Source organism: Octopus bimaculoides, chromosome 18 (genome assembly GCF_046866305.1).
Source record: "Octopus bimaculoides isolate indiv1 chromosome 18, ASM4686630v1, whole genome shotgun sequence".
In the NCBI taxonomy this organism is placed as follows: domain Eukaryota; kingdom Metazoa; phylum Mollusca; class Cephalopoda; order Octopoda; family Octopodidae; genus Octopus; species Octopus bimaculoides.
This window is the reverse complement of record NC_142945.1, coordinates 1,813,934-1,834,379: the sequence shown is the minus strand read 5'-3', so window position 1 is coordinate 1,834,379 and position 20,446 is coordinate 1,813,934. Positions and strand designations below refer to the sequence as shown.

Here is a 20,446-nt window from a genome sequence, read left to right as displayed (position 1 = left end):
ATTTAACAAACCAAGTTCTAACATAGAAACAAGGCCACAAGGGAAGAGGAGGAGGAGGATGTCTAATTGGGTTGATTTCAGTCTGTACCTGTTGCTTTAGTTTTATTGGCCCCAAAAGAACAGAACGGAAAGTAAATCCAGACGACATCTCATGCCAACACTCTACCGACTTCCATGTAACATTCAACATGGCTGCTACTAATAAGAAGTAAATCCCCAGAGATTTATCACTAAAACAAGCTAATCTCTTGTGAGATTTCTGTCTAAATTAGAAACCATTTCGAATTGGAAGTTATTTTGGCTTCAATGTCTAAAGTTTCAATGTGACTTATTTTTGGAAACAAGTTGTTTTTGTTGTTTGGGGTTGGTCCTTGCCCAGCAGATATCTATGATCAGAGATCTTCCAACTGTGACCATCCTGCATTATATCCAGACATACTGTCTCTTCTGAGACAAGAGAGGTTTGACTGCTCTATATGTAGTAGCTCTTTCCATCAACAATAACCACCATCACCATTACAGCAAACCTTACCACCATTACCCACACTACAATCACCACCTGCACCACAACAATTACTACAATTGTCACCATCGCCACCACCACCAGTTCTTTTAGGTGCCAGTATGATTTTAAAAGATGCCAATATCTTGACTTTACAAATGGGTAACCAAGAATGGAAAAGAGAAAAATCACCAGGATTTTGTTCTATTTCCTTATAGCAACGAAAACTAGAGATGGACAAAGGGAGAATGGGATACTCCTTGTTAAAGCCCTCTGTCCTAGAAGATTTATGTTGTTTGTTTAATCCCTACCTCAATTGAACTATTGTTAAGGACCTACATTTACAATGCAGTCATTCTTCTTTTTTTTTTTTTAAAGGCAGCAGGATGAAATTTGAGGGAGATTTAGCTATTTTTATTAGATGGACTGACCATGTAGTGGTTCCCTTGTTATTTGTTATTTAGCCACATGATAACTCTGAACAAATAGAAATGATCAAAAACGTCCCAACCATGACTATCCTGTCTTGCATTCAGATACAGTTTATTTAGGATTGCATTCTCCAAAGTGACTCTCAATTTGTAAGATGATAGGACGTCATTTGAGGGATATCTGGCTGCCATTGACAGGAGATAGAAAGAGAGAGAGAGAGAGAGAGAGAGAGAGAGAGAGAGAAAGAGAGGGGATGATTTTGACAAAGATTTGCTGGTGCACGTCTACCTTCATAAAATAAGTACTGGAGTCAATAGAATTGGTTAAGTCGTTGAAAGTGACATTGCTCCAGCATGACCACAATAAAAAAAAGTCTAAAAATAATATAACATACAAGGCTGTGTGGGATTCTTGTTTTGTAAATTACGAAACCAGAAGCAAAAATTCGGCGTTGTTAGAATGATAATTTTTGTTGCGGTTTCATTTTCCTACAAAGGCGTGGTGAGAAGTTTGCTTTCCAAGCACATGGATCCCGATTCAGCCCCTCAAATTCCGTGTGACTCATGCCAGCATGACATATCTCTCTCTCTCTCTCTCTCTCTCTCTCTCTCTCTCTCTCTCTCTCTCTCTCTCTCTCTCTATATATATATATATATATATATATATATATATATATATATATATATATATATATAGAGAGAGAGAGAGAGAGAGAGAGAGAGAGAGAGAAAGAGAGAGAGCGGTATATGTTTATTAATATTAAACTTTTTATCCTATAAAATAATTGTTTACAAAGAATAGATTTTAAAAAAATATAAATGATGGTGGTGATATATATAAAGCAAGCAAATTTATATAAACACACAATATATAATACATAACATTTAAATCAAACATGAATCAGACATGAATTTTATATGAAAACATTGATGAAATTTATAAACACACACACACTTTTCTCTAATTTTTAGCAGCCAGTGTTGCACACAAAAATCTTATGCCGTGCCCATTACCTCACCCCTACATAACAACAATCACAATGTCATGCACTGAATGTGCCAATATAAACGAAGGATAGTTTCTACATAACTTTGACATATCATCATCTCTGAATGGCTAATAAAACTGTCTTGGCAGGTTTTTAATGAAGGCCTGACAATAAACTGCCGTTATCATCATCGTTCCATACACACACATTCTTTTCAAGGGAATATATTAAACATATTTTAACAGTTTGGAATTGGCTGTTCTTCGAGGTCCCACATCTCATGGGAAACGAAAAGGAGTAGTTTTCATTTTTTTCCTTCATTTTCTTTTTTTCTGTAAAGGTTTACTTCTCTCTCTCTCTTACACACACACACTAAGGAAAATGACTAATCTTAAAAAAATTTTTCATTTTTTTCTTTAACTTCAGCCATTGGACTATGCCCACGCGGGAGCACCACCTCGAAGGGTTTAAATCGAACAGACTGACCTCAGTACTTAGTCTATCATCTCTCTTACTGAACTGCTAAGTTACGAGAACAGAAATAAATCAACACCAGTTGTCAAGCGACGATGGGGACAAACACAATACACACACATGAGGGCTTTCGCATATTTTCTGTCTATCAAACTCACAAGGCACTGGTCGACCCGGTGCTCCAGTCAGACATATGGCCAAGGTGCCGGCCAGTAGTATTGAACCCGAAACGGCATCGTTACAAACCAAACTTCTGAGCCATACCTGTGCCACAAATTTATTATTTTTAAAAAATTTGCCTTCCCTGCTTCAGCCCCATTTTTCTTGCCACAAACTATGGGACTTCAAAGGACATGTGTTCTAAAACTCTAGCGAAACATTTTTGGGAATTTTAATAAAAATAAAATCTTGACAAATTCATCAAAAGCAAACTAAATGAACTTTGTTTTTAGAATCTTTTTACTAAAACAAATAAAAAAAAAAAAAAAAAACAAACAATTTTTTAATTAATTCTAATTATTAATTGCTACATTAATTTAGGCAACTAAACATTCTATGTACTCAGGAATTTCTCTCTCTCGCGCGCAAATAAATACTATAGGACCCACGAGTCTAAAATGTTGCCTAGATAGCCATCTATCTGTCTGTCTATCTAACTTACTGTCAATCAATCAATCGAAACAGGAGATTAGAAAAATTACTGGTATTTTCATGGTAAATAAATAATACCATATTTTTTTCTTTCAAATATCTTGTTCTGATACGTAATTACTCTGCATAAACCATTTCCCAGCTCTTATGCATACCTCACACAAATTATAACATCCACATACAAATTTGGAATATTGTAATAAGCAGATGGGCTTCAAGAGGGCGCAGCTTGTATTTCAACCCTGTCTATATAAACAATCAGCCTGTCAGTGTATCTAAAACGATATAGTTTTAGATATAGAATTCATATCAAAATGAATTTTTATTGTCCTTTGTTTTTTATTTTCATTTATTACATACAAGTTATAATATAATAATGGCTGTGTGGTTAAGAAGCTCGCTTTGCGACCACATGGTTCTGGGTTCAACCTCACAGAGTGGCACCATTTCTGCTATAACATCACCTGGACCTGTCAATGCTATGGGAGTGAATTTGCTGGACGGAAACTGTGTGGAAGCCCGTCGTGTGTGTCTGTGTGTTCCTCACCTCCAACAGTTTGATAACCGGTGTTGGCTTGTTTACGTCCCCGTACTTTAGCGGTTCGGCAAAGGAAACCGACAGAATTAGTGCCAAACTTAAAATAAGAACAAGGGACGATTTGTTCGACTAAAGCCTTTAAGGATATACCACAGTTGTCTAAGCTACACAATGAAAACCAGAGAGGATGGCCCCTGCTGGGTCAGGAATGACTTGGGACTAAATAACAGCGACCCAGAGGAGAATATATGTGAAGGAAAACGATAAAGAGTGAAAGAGGGAGGGAGTTAGTCAAAGACAGAAAGGATAAGAAGAGAAAGGTGGAAGGAGAGAAGGGGAGGACGAAGAGGAGTGGGAGATATGTCATCAACCAGCACAATAGAAATAGCGGCCAAGAAGAGAGGGATCAGTTTATATAAGTATCATAGTTGTAAAACTATCCCTAACTTTGTGTCCATGCTTGAAATCCCTACTTTTTTTTTCGTTCACTATATTTAATGTTTTCGGGTTTTGCTTTTTGTTTATGAATATAGTCTTGCCTTAAAATAGTTGCAATGTGGAACGTGAGGTGTGAAACATGTTTAAGGTGTGTTATAAAATGGAAAAAAAAAAAAGAAACTCCAGTTATTTTATAATTTATTTCTAATTGTTTTCTCTAATTACATACAATTGAATGAAGGGGGGAGGAGAAGGGAGAAAATGCAAAACCTTTAATTTGACCCTTTAATTTTAAAAACCGATTCTTTTTCGTAGGATATATATATTTTATATATATACGCGTGTGCGCACACGCATTTTCTGGTGTATTAAGTCGCATCCCTAATTTAGTGCTAAATTTTGGTACGAAATTCCCCCCTCCATCATTTTAGCTTTACCCTTAGTACGAGTAAATACGGTATATACACACATAAATATTTAATTAAATAGCCATACACATGCATAAAGTATGAACCGGACACTTTATTGGTAACTGCATATATGAAAGAGTGTGTATGTGTTTATACATGCAGCTACATGGCATAATATACATGCACATGTGCGTACATACATGTATCAAAAGCACTCATTCATACATACATGTGAGTGTGTGAACATGTCATTCACAGAAAGAAGCCGGATAAAAAAATATTCGCTATTATGAACAGAATGATCGCAAAAGCCCAGTTTCGATTTGATTGTATTTTTATTGTTTCAAGCTACATGTAGGAGCACACAGGTGCAAAACAAGGTAGGAAAACAGTGCTTAGTTGAGTAAAAGAATATTTTATTTCGGCTGAAAAGACTTCCCGAACTGTAACTCAGAGTTTAACATAACCGACAGCTGTCTGAGGATCGGTTATGTTAAACTCTGAGTAACAATTTGGGAAGTCTTTTCAGCTGCAATACACACACACATACACACATCCAACTCTCGTTTCAGTGAACCAAACTGACTGACAAATAAGGGTACCATTAGGTGATGGGACGACCTAATCGAATAAGTAGCTAAGTCTCCAGTCTCAGATCACACCATATATTTAATACACTAACCTCCACTAAAAACGATGGCATTGTCATGGCTGGAATACTGTGTTCCAGTCAGAGGCAACCTGGGTTTAACCCATAAGTCAGTGGTTTTTAACTGGGGTCCACATAAGATTTTCTGTTAGAATTTATTTGCAATAAATTGGTTATAACTCTACCAAAGACAAAATATTTTAATTATTTTTTGACAATTCCTAATATTTAATCATATATAATAAAATTTTTTTAAACATCAATTGGCTTTGGAGGAAAACAAAAATGGTTGGGAGTCACTGCCTTAAATGGCAGAAAAGGGCTTCACGAAAATGTACAGCAAATGTGTGAAAATAATATCCTTTCTTAAGGGTAATTTTCATTCTTGTTTTCACTTTAGATAAGTACAAAAACTATAATAATTCTCTCTCTCTTAATAAATTTTACAATCTCAATATTGGAAAGTGCCATAAAATATTCAATTTCCCTTGACTGATGGTCACAATCCATGTGAAACTTTTGAAACATCAATCGCAGCTGTCTGCCTTTTTAAGGGCTAAATAACTTCAGCTACAATCATGTGACCACTAACAGGAAGGGCATCTATTTTGTGAAATGGTCATATTTGGGAATAATCTTGATATTCAGGCTCCTATCAGAGAGAGAGAGAGAGAGAGAGAGAGACCCATTACATGAACTGCTTTTTTGGACAAAGTTTCTTTAAGAAAAGCTTTCATTTCAGAGAATGGAGATATCCTCTTTTTAGGGAAACTTCTTTTGACAAGAGTGCACAATACACAAATGAGCATACACACATACATCCAACTACTGAAGATGTTAATTATGCATAAACACATCATTGTTTTATATACTTAGATGTACATTATACATACGTACTATGCTATATATATATACTTGTATATCTATGACTACCATGTATGTTTGCATATGTTTATCCTCACTATCTGTCTCATATGTATATATATATATATATATATTTATATATACACACACACAGAGCAGTACCTCAGTTTTCGAACAGCTCTGATTATGAATAAATCTACTTCATCTCCTGTTTTTCTCATATTCATTTAATACAGTTGCACCTCAGTTTACAAACATCTCTGATCATGAATAAATCGTGCTTTATCCATCTGTCTATCTATCTATATAAAGCACAATTTATTTGCGATCAGAGTTGTTCGAAAACCGAGGTACTACTGTATGTATGTGTATATATATATATACTTTTATACTTTTGTTGAAATTTCATTTTGGTATTGTATTGGTGTCATTGGCTCTTGTGCGGGTGGCACATAAGATGTACCATCCTGAGCGTGACCGTTGCCAGTACCGCCTGACTGGCCTTGTAGGGTTTTCGAGCGAGATCGTTGCCAGTGCCCCTGGACTGGCTCTTGTGCGGGTGGCACATAAAAGACACCATTTCGAGTGTGGCCGTTTTCGTGCGGGTGACACGTAAAAGCACCCACTACACTCTCTGAGTGGTTGGTGTTAGGAAGGGCATCCAGCTGTAGAAACTCTGCCAAATTAGATTGGAGCCTGGTGTAGCCATCCGGTTTCACCAGTCCTCAGTCAAATCGTCCAACCCATGCTAGCATGGAAAGCAGACGTTAAACGATGATGATGATGATATATATATATATATATATATATAAGTTTGAAAATGAAGAGATCTATATAATATATATATATATATATATATATAACCAAATAACCAAGACATCATAAAGAAGAATGGAGAATCTTCAGAATTTGTTTTATTACAGCATTAGTCTCATTAAATTCCAATCTGACACATGTTTCTGCAGAATCGGTGTCCTAGTATCCTTTGATGTAGCATTTATGTGCATTTAGTTGATTCTGTTGCAGTAAATATTCATCCAAGGTAAACATTCCTGTGCAGCTTAGTTCAAGGTTTTACCTGTTCAGGTGAGTGAAACAAACTTTGTATGTATGCATGTACACATGCATGCATCATGTTTGTGGCTGTATCTTCTTGCATGTATAAATATGTGTATTATGGTTGCATATACATGTGTGTTATGGTTATATATCTTACAGCTGTGCTATGAGTGTACACATGCGATAATAGTATTGCACATGTATACAGGTATGTATACAAGGTGGTTCAGAAGTTTGCTTGGCAAGCTCATGGCTCTTGGTTCAATCTCACAACACAGCAACTTGGGTAAGTGCATTCTAATATAGAATTGGGCTGACCAATGACCTTGTGAGTGGAATTTGGTAGATGGAAACTGGCAGTAGCCAGTCACGTGTGTGTGTGTGTGTGTGTGTGTGTGTGTCTGTATTGGTGTAGTACAATGTTTAAGCCAAAAGATAACTTAACTATTTGATATGACAATGCTGTAGCATGGTCACACTCCAATGACTGCAACCAGTTCAAGATTAAAGACATTATAAAGAAGGAGGAGGACATCAGATATACTGTTAGCGAATTTCAGAAAGCATGGAAGTTTTGAAGGATGCAGTTTCCTGACAGCTAACAAGTGATGCAGTTTATTCGATGCTTCAGCAAGTCTGAGCATCAAAAAAAATGTTTCTGAAAGTAGCTGTGTCGTTTCTTTGATTCTGTAAGCATGTCCGCGAGTGTTAGACCCATGGAATTCAAAAAGATGCCCAAGGTTGTTGTTGGAAGGATAGTAGATAATTTTGTGGGGGGGGGGTCTACCAAACCAGTTGCTAGACTTTGGAGCTTTAATATGTCCATGCCCAGGGAAGCATTTACTGAACCCAGACCCTTTGGTAACAAGTCATGCTTTGCAGTTCTCTGTGAAATTAGACACATACAGACTATTCACGAATGTCATTACTCAATACTTTCTTTGGTAGAGCACATGCTGAATAAACTTTTACAAAAACAGATGTGACAATAACTTTAAAGTTTTGACCTACTGCCCTTCATTGGTCTGTTTGTGTGTGTGTAGGCACGTACATACATAAATATATATATATATTTGTTGTGTTGTGACCCCCTTCGGTCATGACTGACCATGGGATTGCACCTAGAAAGTTACCCTCCAAGGCACAAGTCTGGGCAAGGTTGTTTATGGAAGACCAGCAGTCACCCATGCATACCGGTCTCCCCTCTCCACACCACTGATGTTACCCATGGGAAAGGCAAAGGCCGATACATCTTGGCACCAGTGACGTTGCAGCTCATTTATTAACATGCAAGTGGCTGAGCACTCCACAGACACATGTACCCTTAACATAGTTCTCAGAGAGATTCAGTGTGACACAGAGTGTGACAAGGCTGGCCCTTTGAAATACAGGTAGAAGAGAAACAGGAATAAAGAATGAAAGAAAGTTGTGGTGAAAGAGGACCATGAAACAAGTACTTATCTCTGGTGGCCCTTAAAAGCCCCTGTAAAGAAAGGGGCTTAGCAAGTCTTTACATTACATTTGTTTACATGCACATTAGACTTGTTATTTAGCCCTACTTTGTTCCTGATCAAGTAGACCTAAAATCAAAGACAGTCCAGCCACGACCAGCCCACCTTTTACTTATGTAAAGGGAACCCAAAATCACATTATCTAAAAGAAGCTTTGGCTACCATTTCTAGGAGGTCAAGAGACCACATACAGGTACCTTTGATTAACTCAGAACTGTTCTACTGAAGAAACTGGTCAACAGTGGTTGGGTACCAGTTGCCTGGTCTCATCTCTTCATTTTTCAGTTCCAACAGACATCAGATACATCTTAACATATCTATGACATGTCATATTTCCTGACCTGTGTCACTGTGACCTCACGGCTGTGTGGTTAAGAAGTTTGCTTCCCAACCATATGGTTCTGGGTTCTGTCCCACTGCATGGAACCTAGGGCAAGTGTGTTCTACTATAGCCCTAGATTGATTAAAGGTTTATGAGTGTATTTGATTGGTGAAAACTGAAAACAAACCTGATCTGTGTGTATGTGTATGTGTGTGTGTATAGGTGAAAGTGTAGCTTTATGTGGTACGGATGTGGCTGTGTGGTAAGAAGCTTGCTATATGATTGTGTGTGTTTGTTTCCCTACACCTCGATGATGTGTGTTAGCGTGTTTATGTCCCTGTGACTTAGAGGTTCAGCAAAAGAGATCAATAGTATAAGTACCAGGCTTAAAAAAAAAGTATTGGGGATGATTCATTTGACTAAAAGAATTCTTCAAGGTGGTGCCCCAGTATGACCACAGTCTAATGACTGATACAAGATACGTGTATTTCATCATCATCATCATTTTCCAATGCCCATCTCCCATGCTGGCATGTGTTTTGTGTAGGTTTGTGTCTCTTTGTATTGAGGTTGTGTGATAGTTGTAAACGAGTGTCACCGTCATACAAGCAGTGTCATTCATTTCTAATCTGTGAAAATGTGTCTGGCCATGGAGGAAATATGTTGCTTGGAAACTGGTGAGGATTGGTGACAGGAAGGGCATCTGGCCATAGAATATCTGCATCTGTGAATTTTGACCGATGCAAGCATGGAAAAGTGGATGTTCTAATGATGATGAGGATAGGTGAGTGAAGAAATGTCAGGAGATTCATGAAGAAGGATCCAAAGAAAGACGGGGAGAAGTGGTAAAGGCTGATCTTTGGAGACTGAACCTCACAAAAGAGAAGACAAAGAAATGCAAGCTGGAGCAGGACATTGTTGGAGGGCATTCATCCAACCCATGCCAGCATGGAAAAACAGACAAAGCTGATGGTGGTCTCTGTCTGCCAGTTCATCTCTCTCTCACACACACAGTCAATAGTAACTAAAGTATTACAGAGATAAGAAATGGAGCTTATCGTAAGTGGGTGAGGTTCTGGAGTAGCTCTTTCTCAAAATCCCAAATCGCATTGGAAGGGAAAGAGGTACGGAAGAGGGGAGGGTTGGTGGTGCAAAAATGTTAAGAAATAAACTTGGAAATGTTTTGGAAAATTTTTTTTCCAGAAATATATAATTTCAGTTAAGAATACTTAAAAAAAAAAGGGGGAAAAAAACCATATGGAACTTCGAAGGACAGCTACACCATATTGTAAAGTTCCTTCCTAGGAATTGTCTTCAGTTCTTTCACTTGTTTTAATAATGCTCACAGTTAAGGCCATGTTAAGGCAACATTTTGTGTTTAAATAAGTTTTTGCAGTGGTTAATCAGGTGAGTGTGGAGGGTGGAGGACTGGGGCAGTGGCTGTGATATTTGATGGTGGGCATTGATGGAGTTGATGTCCAGTCTCAACATCAGTTGTTGGCCCCTTCCATCACCACCACCCTACAGTAAGGAACTTGTGTGGACAAGGAGAGAGAGGGTGGATCTGATCCGGATATTTGCAACAAGATAAACTTTGCCATTCTTAGCGGCATTGCAGACCTCCAAGATGTTGCCAGCAGCCGAACTTCTCAAGAACTGGTAAATCTGAATTTGGAACTAAATGCAGACATTTGCTTAACTCCATGTCACACTGTACCAAAAGGGGAGTCCCCCCACATTCTCTCTGTGGTCACTTGACCTGTAAAAAATAACAACCAAATCGCCCTCAAATCACACCCTGCTATTTTTTTAAAGAATGACACATTGGGTTGTCTGAGATGTGTGTGAAAATTTAGATGGGGTAGTCATTTCTGGAATGCTTTGGGTCACAGGATGGCTGGATCAAGACTAATCTGGAAGCTAAACAACCATAACACACACCACGTATCTTGTAGCAGATAATGTAACAAGTGGAAATTAACCCCCCCCCCCCCCTCCGCCTGCCCTCAGTATATTACTGTTATTAGTGTAATTGAAAAATAAAGCTGATATGAGCAGAATTACAGCTCAAGAAATATCAGTTGATATAAATTTGATCCCTGAAAGCAAACGGCCTTCGCCGCCACCGACACACACGTGCCTATAACATTATACACAAAGACCACACACAAATACATTTGCATGAATGCATGCACAGTTCTAGCTCAATAATCCGCGAGTCAGATATAAGCTAATCCCTGGTTGTCATAGTTTCGAGATTAAGGACTAACCCTTCTATATCTTCAAACCTGTATTAATGCGTTAGTCACAGAATCATAACACACATACACACCATCAATACATATATATATATATATATATATATATATATATATATATATATATATACATTCATGAATACCAAAGGCAGCATTACACCAAAATATATACCATTGCAATGCACCCATGTTTACATACACGCGCGTGTATATGCGAGTATGTATGCATGTATGTGTCTCTACACACAATATTTACACTATACATCATGATGAGACTTAGAAATAAACAAAATTATTATTAGTTAATTAAATGAACCCAACTAAAATATCGATGTAATACTGGAGGTGATTTAACCCCCGCCCCCAAATTCCGGCCTTGTGTTCCTGTAAAAAGAACATTATTATTATTATTATTAATATAATTGAAAGCAACTCGAAGACAAGGAGGTTTAAGTAGGTCAGAAGTGTGTACTTACAGTTGGACAACGTTTTCTGGTAAATCATTTTTTATCATTTCCGATAAATCAGTGAATGGTTGTTCATTCTCAGAACAGCTCACTTTGTGAGATACTGTTCGATTTTTAGGGGCAGCTGTGGTCCCAACACCAACGCCGACCTTAGAACTGCCGCCAGGCCCGCTTGAACTCGGTCCGGGTCGAAGATGTGAAGGCGGCTGCAACAAGGCCGGCTTGGAGTGGGATTCACGCGAGCTTTGTCCCCTGTTTTTGGGGTTTGTTATTTTGCACGTACATCCAGGGGGGCATGGTGCTTCAATACCATGACTGGAAAAAACTAGAAGTAAGAAAACCGCTAGGAAAATCCGAGAGAGGCGTGTACCCGGCCACGTACCCGATGATACTGCACTGGTGACCACCTTACCATTTTGGGCGAGGTGCCACTTGCTTTGTCCGTCTTGTCGACTAATTCCATTTTTATTATGGTAGTCCTGAAATTTCTTTGTTGTCGACATCGTCGCAGATTTTTGTCTCCTTGTCGTCGCCGTCTGTGGCGAAAAGCAGCATTGCAGACTGTCCTTACAGGCGCTTCTGGTTGAATTTGAGGGCTTCGTTCGACCTGTAGCATCACCCATGACAAAGGCCGATGTTGCCACGAAGACATATGTAAAAACACACTCAGAAACACGTTGGGAAAAAATATATATCCGTCCGTCGAATTTTAAAATAAAGATTGTAGCTTTCCGAGTTAAATTATTTAAAAAAATCTTTCTGTCTTGTATATTACATATATACATACATTCAATTAGTATATATATATATATGTGTGTGTGTGTGTGTGTAATTATTATACATATACTGTATATATGTGCACGTATTAATGCATTTGTACCCAGTGAATAACCGTTTGTCTGTATGTGTGCGTGTATATATATATTATCTTGTATGTAGATGTGGGAAGTGTATGTATATATGGGTGTCGAATTTCAGAAGCTGTGTGTAGTTATTAGCTAAGTGTATAATATAAATTACATACATATATAATATATATATATACCTCAAGGCTTATATACAACTCTATATATATGCATATACACCCAAGTTATCTATACTCCCGTTGTCTTAATACGGACTTTACGTACCTAGTTGGAAAAAAAAAAATGTTGGCGAAATTATTTAGAATTGTGGTTAGGTATTGTTATTTACTAAAGAATAACGAGTAAATTATCAAGGTTTTTTGACATAAAATATAACTTTATATATCCTATTTCATTCGTATTCTACATTTGTTGTTATAAATGCATGTGTACACACACACACATATATATACTGCACACAGCTATGACGGTCTAAGTTTTTTTATGATATATATATTTGTATATATATATTATATTATTTCTATTTTCAATATACTATTATAAATGATATATCGGTAAACTCTAGATATTGAAAGATGTTTCCTTATTCCAACTACGGTTTGGTATCTAAAGAGACCTTAAATAGCTTATATACATATATGTATCTATATCTATATATATATATATATATATATATATATATATATATATATATACGTATGTGTATGGAGGGCGGAAACTGGGGTTTGGGATAGGATTAAACTGAAGGCTGAACTGTATGTATATATATATATATATTATAAATAAATGAAACACTGGCTATACCAGGTCAAGTAATTGGATTGTGAGGGCGGCGCCGGGGAGAACTGGATGTGTGAATAGTTATACACGTATATAATACATATACAGTTGTTACTGTGTGTGTATGAGTGGTTATCTATGTTTATAGATGTTATTGTATGTGGATGGTTATATATAATGTTATATACAGTTGATATTGTAGGTTTATGGGTGGTTATATGTTTATATATACATTTGTTACTGTATATTATTGTATACGTGTATACCCTGATCTAGTAGGAGTACTTAAGGAAGCTTTCGTGTAAGGTTTAGGACACGTAACTACAATAAATTAATAATCATTTATTTAGTAGCGATAAGTGCCCAAGTATTATAAAATAAACACCAACCACACCAGATTCTAAACGTGGTCTTGGTTTTAGTGTTGTTTCGGTAGATTTCTTAGTACGATAGGCAATACCATGAGAATCTATCTATCTATCATCATACATATAATTTGTTCTGTGCAGGTGCGTGTTTCGTTTTGCGAGAGGTGAAATAAACTGATTAGAGAAAGGTGTTGACAAAATGCACACGAGTGCATGTGTGTATATATGTGTGTGTGTGTATTTTGGAAAATGGTACCTTCTAACACAGGGAAGCAGTAACATGGGAGCGGAAACGAAAATAGGGTGTATAAATGTGTTGTATATACGCTAGTTTATATTAAAAACACATTACGTCAGAGTAGCTTCTACACGTAATATTTTCATGCAATGTGCATGCAGTGTGTGTGTGTATGTGTATATATATATATATATATATATATATATATATATAGAGAGAGAGAGAGTGTGTGTGTGTGTGTCTATGAAATGGTGTATGTATACATGTGCACGTATATGTTTTGTGTATACTTGACAAAAACAATGTGTTATAAAAAAATTAAATATACATATATAGATATATATTATATAAACATATATATATATATATATATATATATATACACTTCTTTGCGTTGTGTTAAATGCAAACAATTATTTAATTCGTCTTTTTTTCTTCCGAAAAGCTTTAAGAGATTCCATTGAGAAAAATATCGAATGTTTTGTTGTGAACTGCATCAAAATAACCGAAATCCAAGGACTGAAGATGTTGAACAGAAAGATATTCTAAATGAAATAGAAATAAATAAGACACAATTGTATATGCCTGTGTATGGGATGTGATGTGTATTTAAAGCAGGGCACTTGCATATGTAATGATATATCCTAGGACCAAATTTATAAAGGGGATTATCGTCGACAGAATTAACTCCAGTGTGCGTGTGTGTGTATATATGTATGTATATGAATATCTTGGAGAAAGACCAAAGATTCGGTTCCTTGTTGAGTTTAGTTCCGTTTCTATTGAACTATAGACATATATACGTGTACAAATGTACTCACATATACATATATCTATATTATTAGGTATATGTGTGTGTGTGTATATATATATGTATGTAATATATGCAACAATATATTTTGGTATATATAAGTGATCGTGTATTATATTGTGGGTATATGAAGTATATGATGGATATATGGATACATCTAATATATTTTGGTATGTGTGTGTGAGTAGATGTCTATATATATATTATGTGCAAATATATATATGACTATATATATATAAGGTGTATATGCACACACACACACACACACTCGCAAAGAAAAAAAAAACCCACACAGAGATGCGAGAAAGGTTATATATATATATATATATATATATATATATATATATATATATATATATATATATATATATATATACAGAGGCGTGTATAATTGATAAAATCAGCAAGTAATACTCCGAATGTATTCTGGTATCGTTATTTGACCAAGTTGTCTTTTAATCAACACCATTCTCTTCACCAATTCCAGTAGAATCGAATTCATAGCAATCTCTCTCCTCGTAAAACTCGTTATTCCATTCATCATCATCATGGTAAAGTTCAACACTATGTCAGACGTTTCTAGCGACTTGGTGAAGAATCCTTTAAACAGTTCTGTTCCTGCTTTAGTGGTTGTGGTCATTATTTTTGAGAAGAAGACCGTTAGACACATCAGAATCATCTTCACCAATGTTCCAACAGCCACAGCTTCCACTTAGGGTCGCCACACAGCTATATACCGTCGTCTCCCTTTCTCGTTAATCTCCTTGTCTGTTTGATAATACATGCAGGAATCATGCATGTTTAGAAGATTATACATTCGTGTGTATGCATGCATTGATACATGGGTATAGAATTGTGTATATATCAGTTGATAGATGTATAAATAATTATGTACGGATGTGTGTAGATGATAATATTGTGTCCAGTTCCTTTTTTTTTAACCTCTGGGTTAGCTTCAGGAGGATTCCTCCAACAAGAATTGTATTAAAGTTTCAGGCTGTCTTTGGTGAATAGCTTCTATTCCGGAACATGGTACGCCAAAAGAAAGAAAAAAAAATAGCAGAGGGAAGCCGACACGCACACACAATATCTGTTTATAAATATAGAATATATATGTGTGTGTGTGTATAAATATAAAAATATGTAGCTATATATGTGTGTGTGTGTGTAGAAGGATAAATGGTGTTGGCGGTAGTTCCGAAGTCTGTGAGAGGACTGTTAGAGAAGGGGGGAGCCAAAAAAAAAAAAGGACACAAAATAACAAGGAACGTATAAAACCTGGAATCGGTCGAGTTTTTCTTTTCTTTTCACTTAAGGTTGTGGTGATAGTGGGAGGAGTAGGAGAAATGTAAAGAATTAAGAGAGAGTGAGTGATGGGAGTAGTGAGAGCAGGAGATACAGTAAGGGAAAGCAAGAGAGAGAGAACGAGAAAGAGAGAAAGGGTTCTTATTTTTAAGGATTCGTTTCCTTGAAATGGCCTTTTTGAAAATGTTTTATATATTGCTGTGTAAAGTGAATTTATCACTTCGAATCTGAACACACATGTGTGTATATATATATATATATATATATATATATATATATATATATATATATATATATATATATATATGTATTTACTCACTTATATCTGTACTATATATAATATATTTTTCTAACGCACACAGATATATACACCCGCTTCTCTTCTATTTAGATTGTATAGAATTTAGTCTGCCTTTTTTTACTTCCATGAAAAAAAAAAAATCCCGCGAATTCATTGACATACACTTACATAAACAAACACACACACACAATAACATACAGAAACATACACACACTTTACATAAATATATATTTTACATTTACACATGCACGCACGCGCACACACATTTCGCATATTTCTACATCCACACACACACACACACATTACATTTATTGTCTTTAATTCTTTGTAGGTTTCTTTTTTTTTTCATATTTTACACCTCTTATTTATATTCTTTATTCTTCTCCTCCTCTTCCTCCTCCTTTATTCTCTCTTTCTATTTCTCCCTCGTGTCTCTAATTTCTTCCGTCCTTCTTCCCCTTTAAAAGGTTCTTCACCCTGGACACACACACACACACAAGGAAGACTGATTATACACTTAGTGATGATGATGATGATGATGGTGGTGGATGTTGTTAGAAACACCCGCGTGCTTTGACCCTTATGTGGATGTATGTTTATATAAACATACATTCATGTATATGTGTGTGTGTGTATACATGCGAGTATATATCTGTGTGTACACAGAGGTATGTATAACTTTATTCGCTTAAGTGCACATACAGCCTTGTGAATCCAGCACATGAACACACACAATCTCTCTCTCTCTCTATCTATCTATCTGTCTTCTGTCTGTCTATGTATGTATGTATATTCATGTTTCTGCGTGTATATATATATATATATATTTATTTATGATCAAACTCTTGCTTTACTACTCCTTCTTTCTCTCTCTCTCCCATTTTAACAACCTCCTCTGTGTACACGTCTGCTTAGGATTGCATGCATGCGTGCATTCACACACACACACGCACGTATCTATTACATGTACTCTGAATGAATTCGCAAGCTCTGGTGCAAAAACGCACACACATCCATAACACCCATGTGTTATGGATGCGTGTGCGTGCGTGCGTGCGTGTGTGTTCTATTTGAGTCTAGTTCGGCCGTCTCCTCTCCGCTCCTCCAGTCGCCGCTCCCTCCTGCGTCATCCCCCCCATCATGTCTTGGTGAAATACAAAGAAAGGAAGAAGAGAGGGTAACACCAAGCTGGACGTGGCGGCGGGCCAGAGCACCAGCAGCAGTCCCCCCGCCGCCATCGCCTTTCTTGAACTAACTACTTCTACTACTACTACTGCTACAACTACTACGTGGGAGTCTCGGTGTGGCCGGTCGACCAGCTAGATATAACAGCTAAATCTGCCTGAAATGGACGATATCCAAGCACCATCTTTCAAAAGGCTACGTTGGATCGTATTTACCCCTGGATGGTCATGGCTGCTTTGAACGCCTTCGATCATAGCTCCACATAATCAGGGCTGACGTAGGATTAAAAGAACTATCACTACGACCGCTGCTGTTACTACTACTACTACTACTGCTATTGCTACTGCTGCTGCTGTTGCTTCTACCACTGCTCCTGGTGGTGGTTGTGGTGCTGCTACTACTACTACTACTACTGCTGCTGCCACTGCCACTACTACTACTACTACTACTACTACTACTACTACTACTACTACTGCTGCTGCTGCTTCTACTGCTGCTGCTGCTATTATTACTACTACTACTGCTACTACTACTAATGCTGCTGCTACTCCTCCTCCTCCTCCTCCTCCTCCTCCTACTACTACTACTTCTTCTACTACTACTACTACTACTACTACCGCATGCAGTACTACTGTTGCTATTCCAACCCAGATCTTGTAGCAGTAACCCCACTAGCAACAGGAACAGAGAGGCAGTTGTCTCTGCGATCACTAAATCTGTTAGAAATAGCAGCCAAATCTTCCTCAAATCACTTCAAACCGTCGCAGTCGAACAACGCGGTCCTGAAAGCTGAGATGGTCCCGGATTGATTGTGTCTAATCATTTAGATGTGATTTGGGGTCCAACAACGAGGCACACTCCGCGAGTTAGACCTGTCAGAAATAGCAGCTAAATCTCACTCAAACTTCATCAGGCGCAGGCGTGGCTGTGTGGAAAGAAGCCTTTTTAGTAGAAAGTGGGTTATACATCTTTAGATTGTATACCTGACTTTCTACTATAAAATTAAAGAAATAGACGAACGCTGAACTCCAGACTAAACAACTCAAACACCATTTATTTACTTGGTAAAACATACAAATCTTTTAGTTATACATCTTTAGAGGTGAGAATAACGAGCTGTCGAGTATAAGACCGAAAGATGTAGGGACAGCTTTTAAACACACGTCCATGCTCAATCGCTGGCCAGCGAGAAAGAGAATGAATTGAGCGGGAAACGCTTGCTTGTTTAATTTTACGCATGCGTAAGACTACGCATGCGCAGGCGTTACTACAGAGCTCCCTCGCCAGAGCGGAAACGCACGATAAATAAAATCTGTTAGAACGCCTGAGGCAGGATGGCCACTGAAAAACCACCCACAAGATGTGGTACAAACACACACAAAGAAAATTCAAAGAAATGAAATGTACACTTGTGAAATACATGCATGCAACGTATAAATGAAATGACAATGACAAAACAACCGTGATGACAACTGTCCAGGAAACTGGAATCACGCGATTTGGTAGACGGAATGGATTTGGTAGACGGAAACTGAAAGAAGCCTGTCGTATGTATATATATATATATATATATATTATATATATATATATATATATATATATATATATATATATATATATATATATATATATATATATATATATACAAGAATAAGGGCAGGGAATCGTCAATTAATAATAGAATTAATAATTAACAATTTTGCCAAGTAGTTCAGTATGAAAAAACCTTTATCGGTAAAACCATTTATCATCATAAATATACAGGGATTAGCATTGAGTTGCTTCTCCAACATACTGAAAATTTAGAAATAGCAGTCAAAGAACTACTGATTCTAAACTACAAATTTTTCTCTAAACGGATGGCGATATTTATGGCACACATAGAACAAAAAACCGGAGGGAAAAGCGTAAACAAAACAAGTCTTTAGTTAATCGGATACGATCGATATATGTATATATCTATGTGTGTCTTTGTATCTGTGTTTGCCTCCCCCACCATCTAGACCTACTAGAAAGAGCAGCTAAATCGTTCGTAAACAATGCAGGACATATATTCTACATAGTAAAATGTGGTTCTTTAGTCGTCACAACTGAGAGTGGCGGTCACGGCTAGAATATATTTGCTCGTAGTTTTCTCCCGTCCAGTTCCAACCCAGGGTTAAATAGCATTAACAGCAGCAGCAATATTGATACCCCCTCCTCCCCTCCTCCTCCCCTCCTCCTCCCCTCCTCCTCCCCTCCTCCTCCCCTCCTCCCCTCCTCCCCTCCTCCTCCCCTCCTCCCCTCCTCCCCTCCTCCTCCCCTCCTCCCCTCCTCCTCCCCTCCTCCCCTCCTCCTCCTCTTCTTCTTTTCTTCTTATTTTCTCCTCTTCTTCTTCCTCCTCCTCCTCCTCCTCCTCCTCCTCCTCCTTCTTCTCAGCAGTAGTAGTACCTGTTTTACTTGTAGTACCTCTTGCAGTAAGGAATATTTTGTAGTAGTAGTAGTAGTAGTAGTAGTAGTAGTAGTAGTAGTAGTAGTAGAAAGAAGAGGAAGGGGAGGCGGAGTTGCAGGAATCATTAATGTTATCGAATCCCTAACCAAAAAGTTTCCACAATTCCTATCCCAGTAAAAATAATATTCGAAACTGAGAGATTTCCCTTTCAATGACTCAGTCCATCTGCTGATAAATAGGTACCATGATGAGGTGCCGTAAACCGCAGGAACACTGAGGCAACGTTATGTACTTACGTCAGTTTTGATTTTTAAACTTTTATTATAATCAAAATTTGGAGGAAGATGCAGTGGTTAGGGTTAGGGTTAGGGTCTCGGGGCCTTCTGAGATCGACGGGAGCCTTTCTTTCATTGTTTTTTTCCTTCTTTGAAAAGTTACAGGAAGAACATGGGCTGAGAAGGAATTTCAGAGTGTCCAAAGAAGTGGTGGTGGCTGTGTTGATGGTCAATACGACGCAGGTGATGAATAGAGAAAAAAACAAAACAAAAAAAAAACGAGCGAATCGAAAAAAGCTTGAGAGATGGACGTGATTCGAAGC

At 37.4% G+C, this 20,446-nt stretch overlaps 1 protein-coding gene across 1 annotated transcript in view; it reads right to left on the bottom strand.

Moving 5' to 3' along the window:
• Window positions 1-12,917, bottom strand: part of LOC106881079 (adhesion G protein-coupled receptor A2) — a 78,754-nt gene extending 65,837 nt beyond the window's left edge. The window contains exon 1 of the mRNA XM_089365972.1: window positions 11,573-12,917. Coding sequence (XP_089222098.1) covers window positions 11,573-12,348 — 776 coding nt within the window. The 5' untranslated portion in view covers window positions 12,349-12,917. The remainder of the gene's footprint in view (window positions 1-11,572) is intronic.
• Window positions 12,918-20,446: the final 7,529 nt, after the last annotated feature.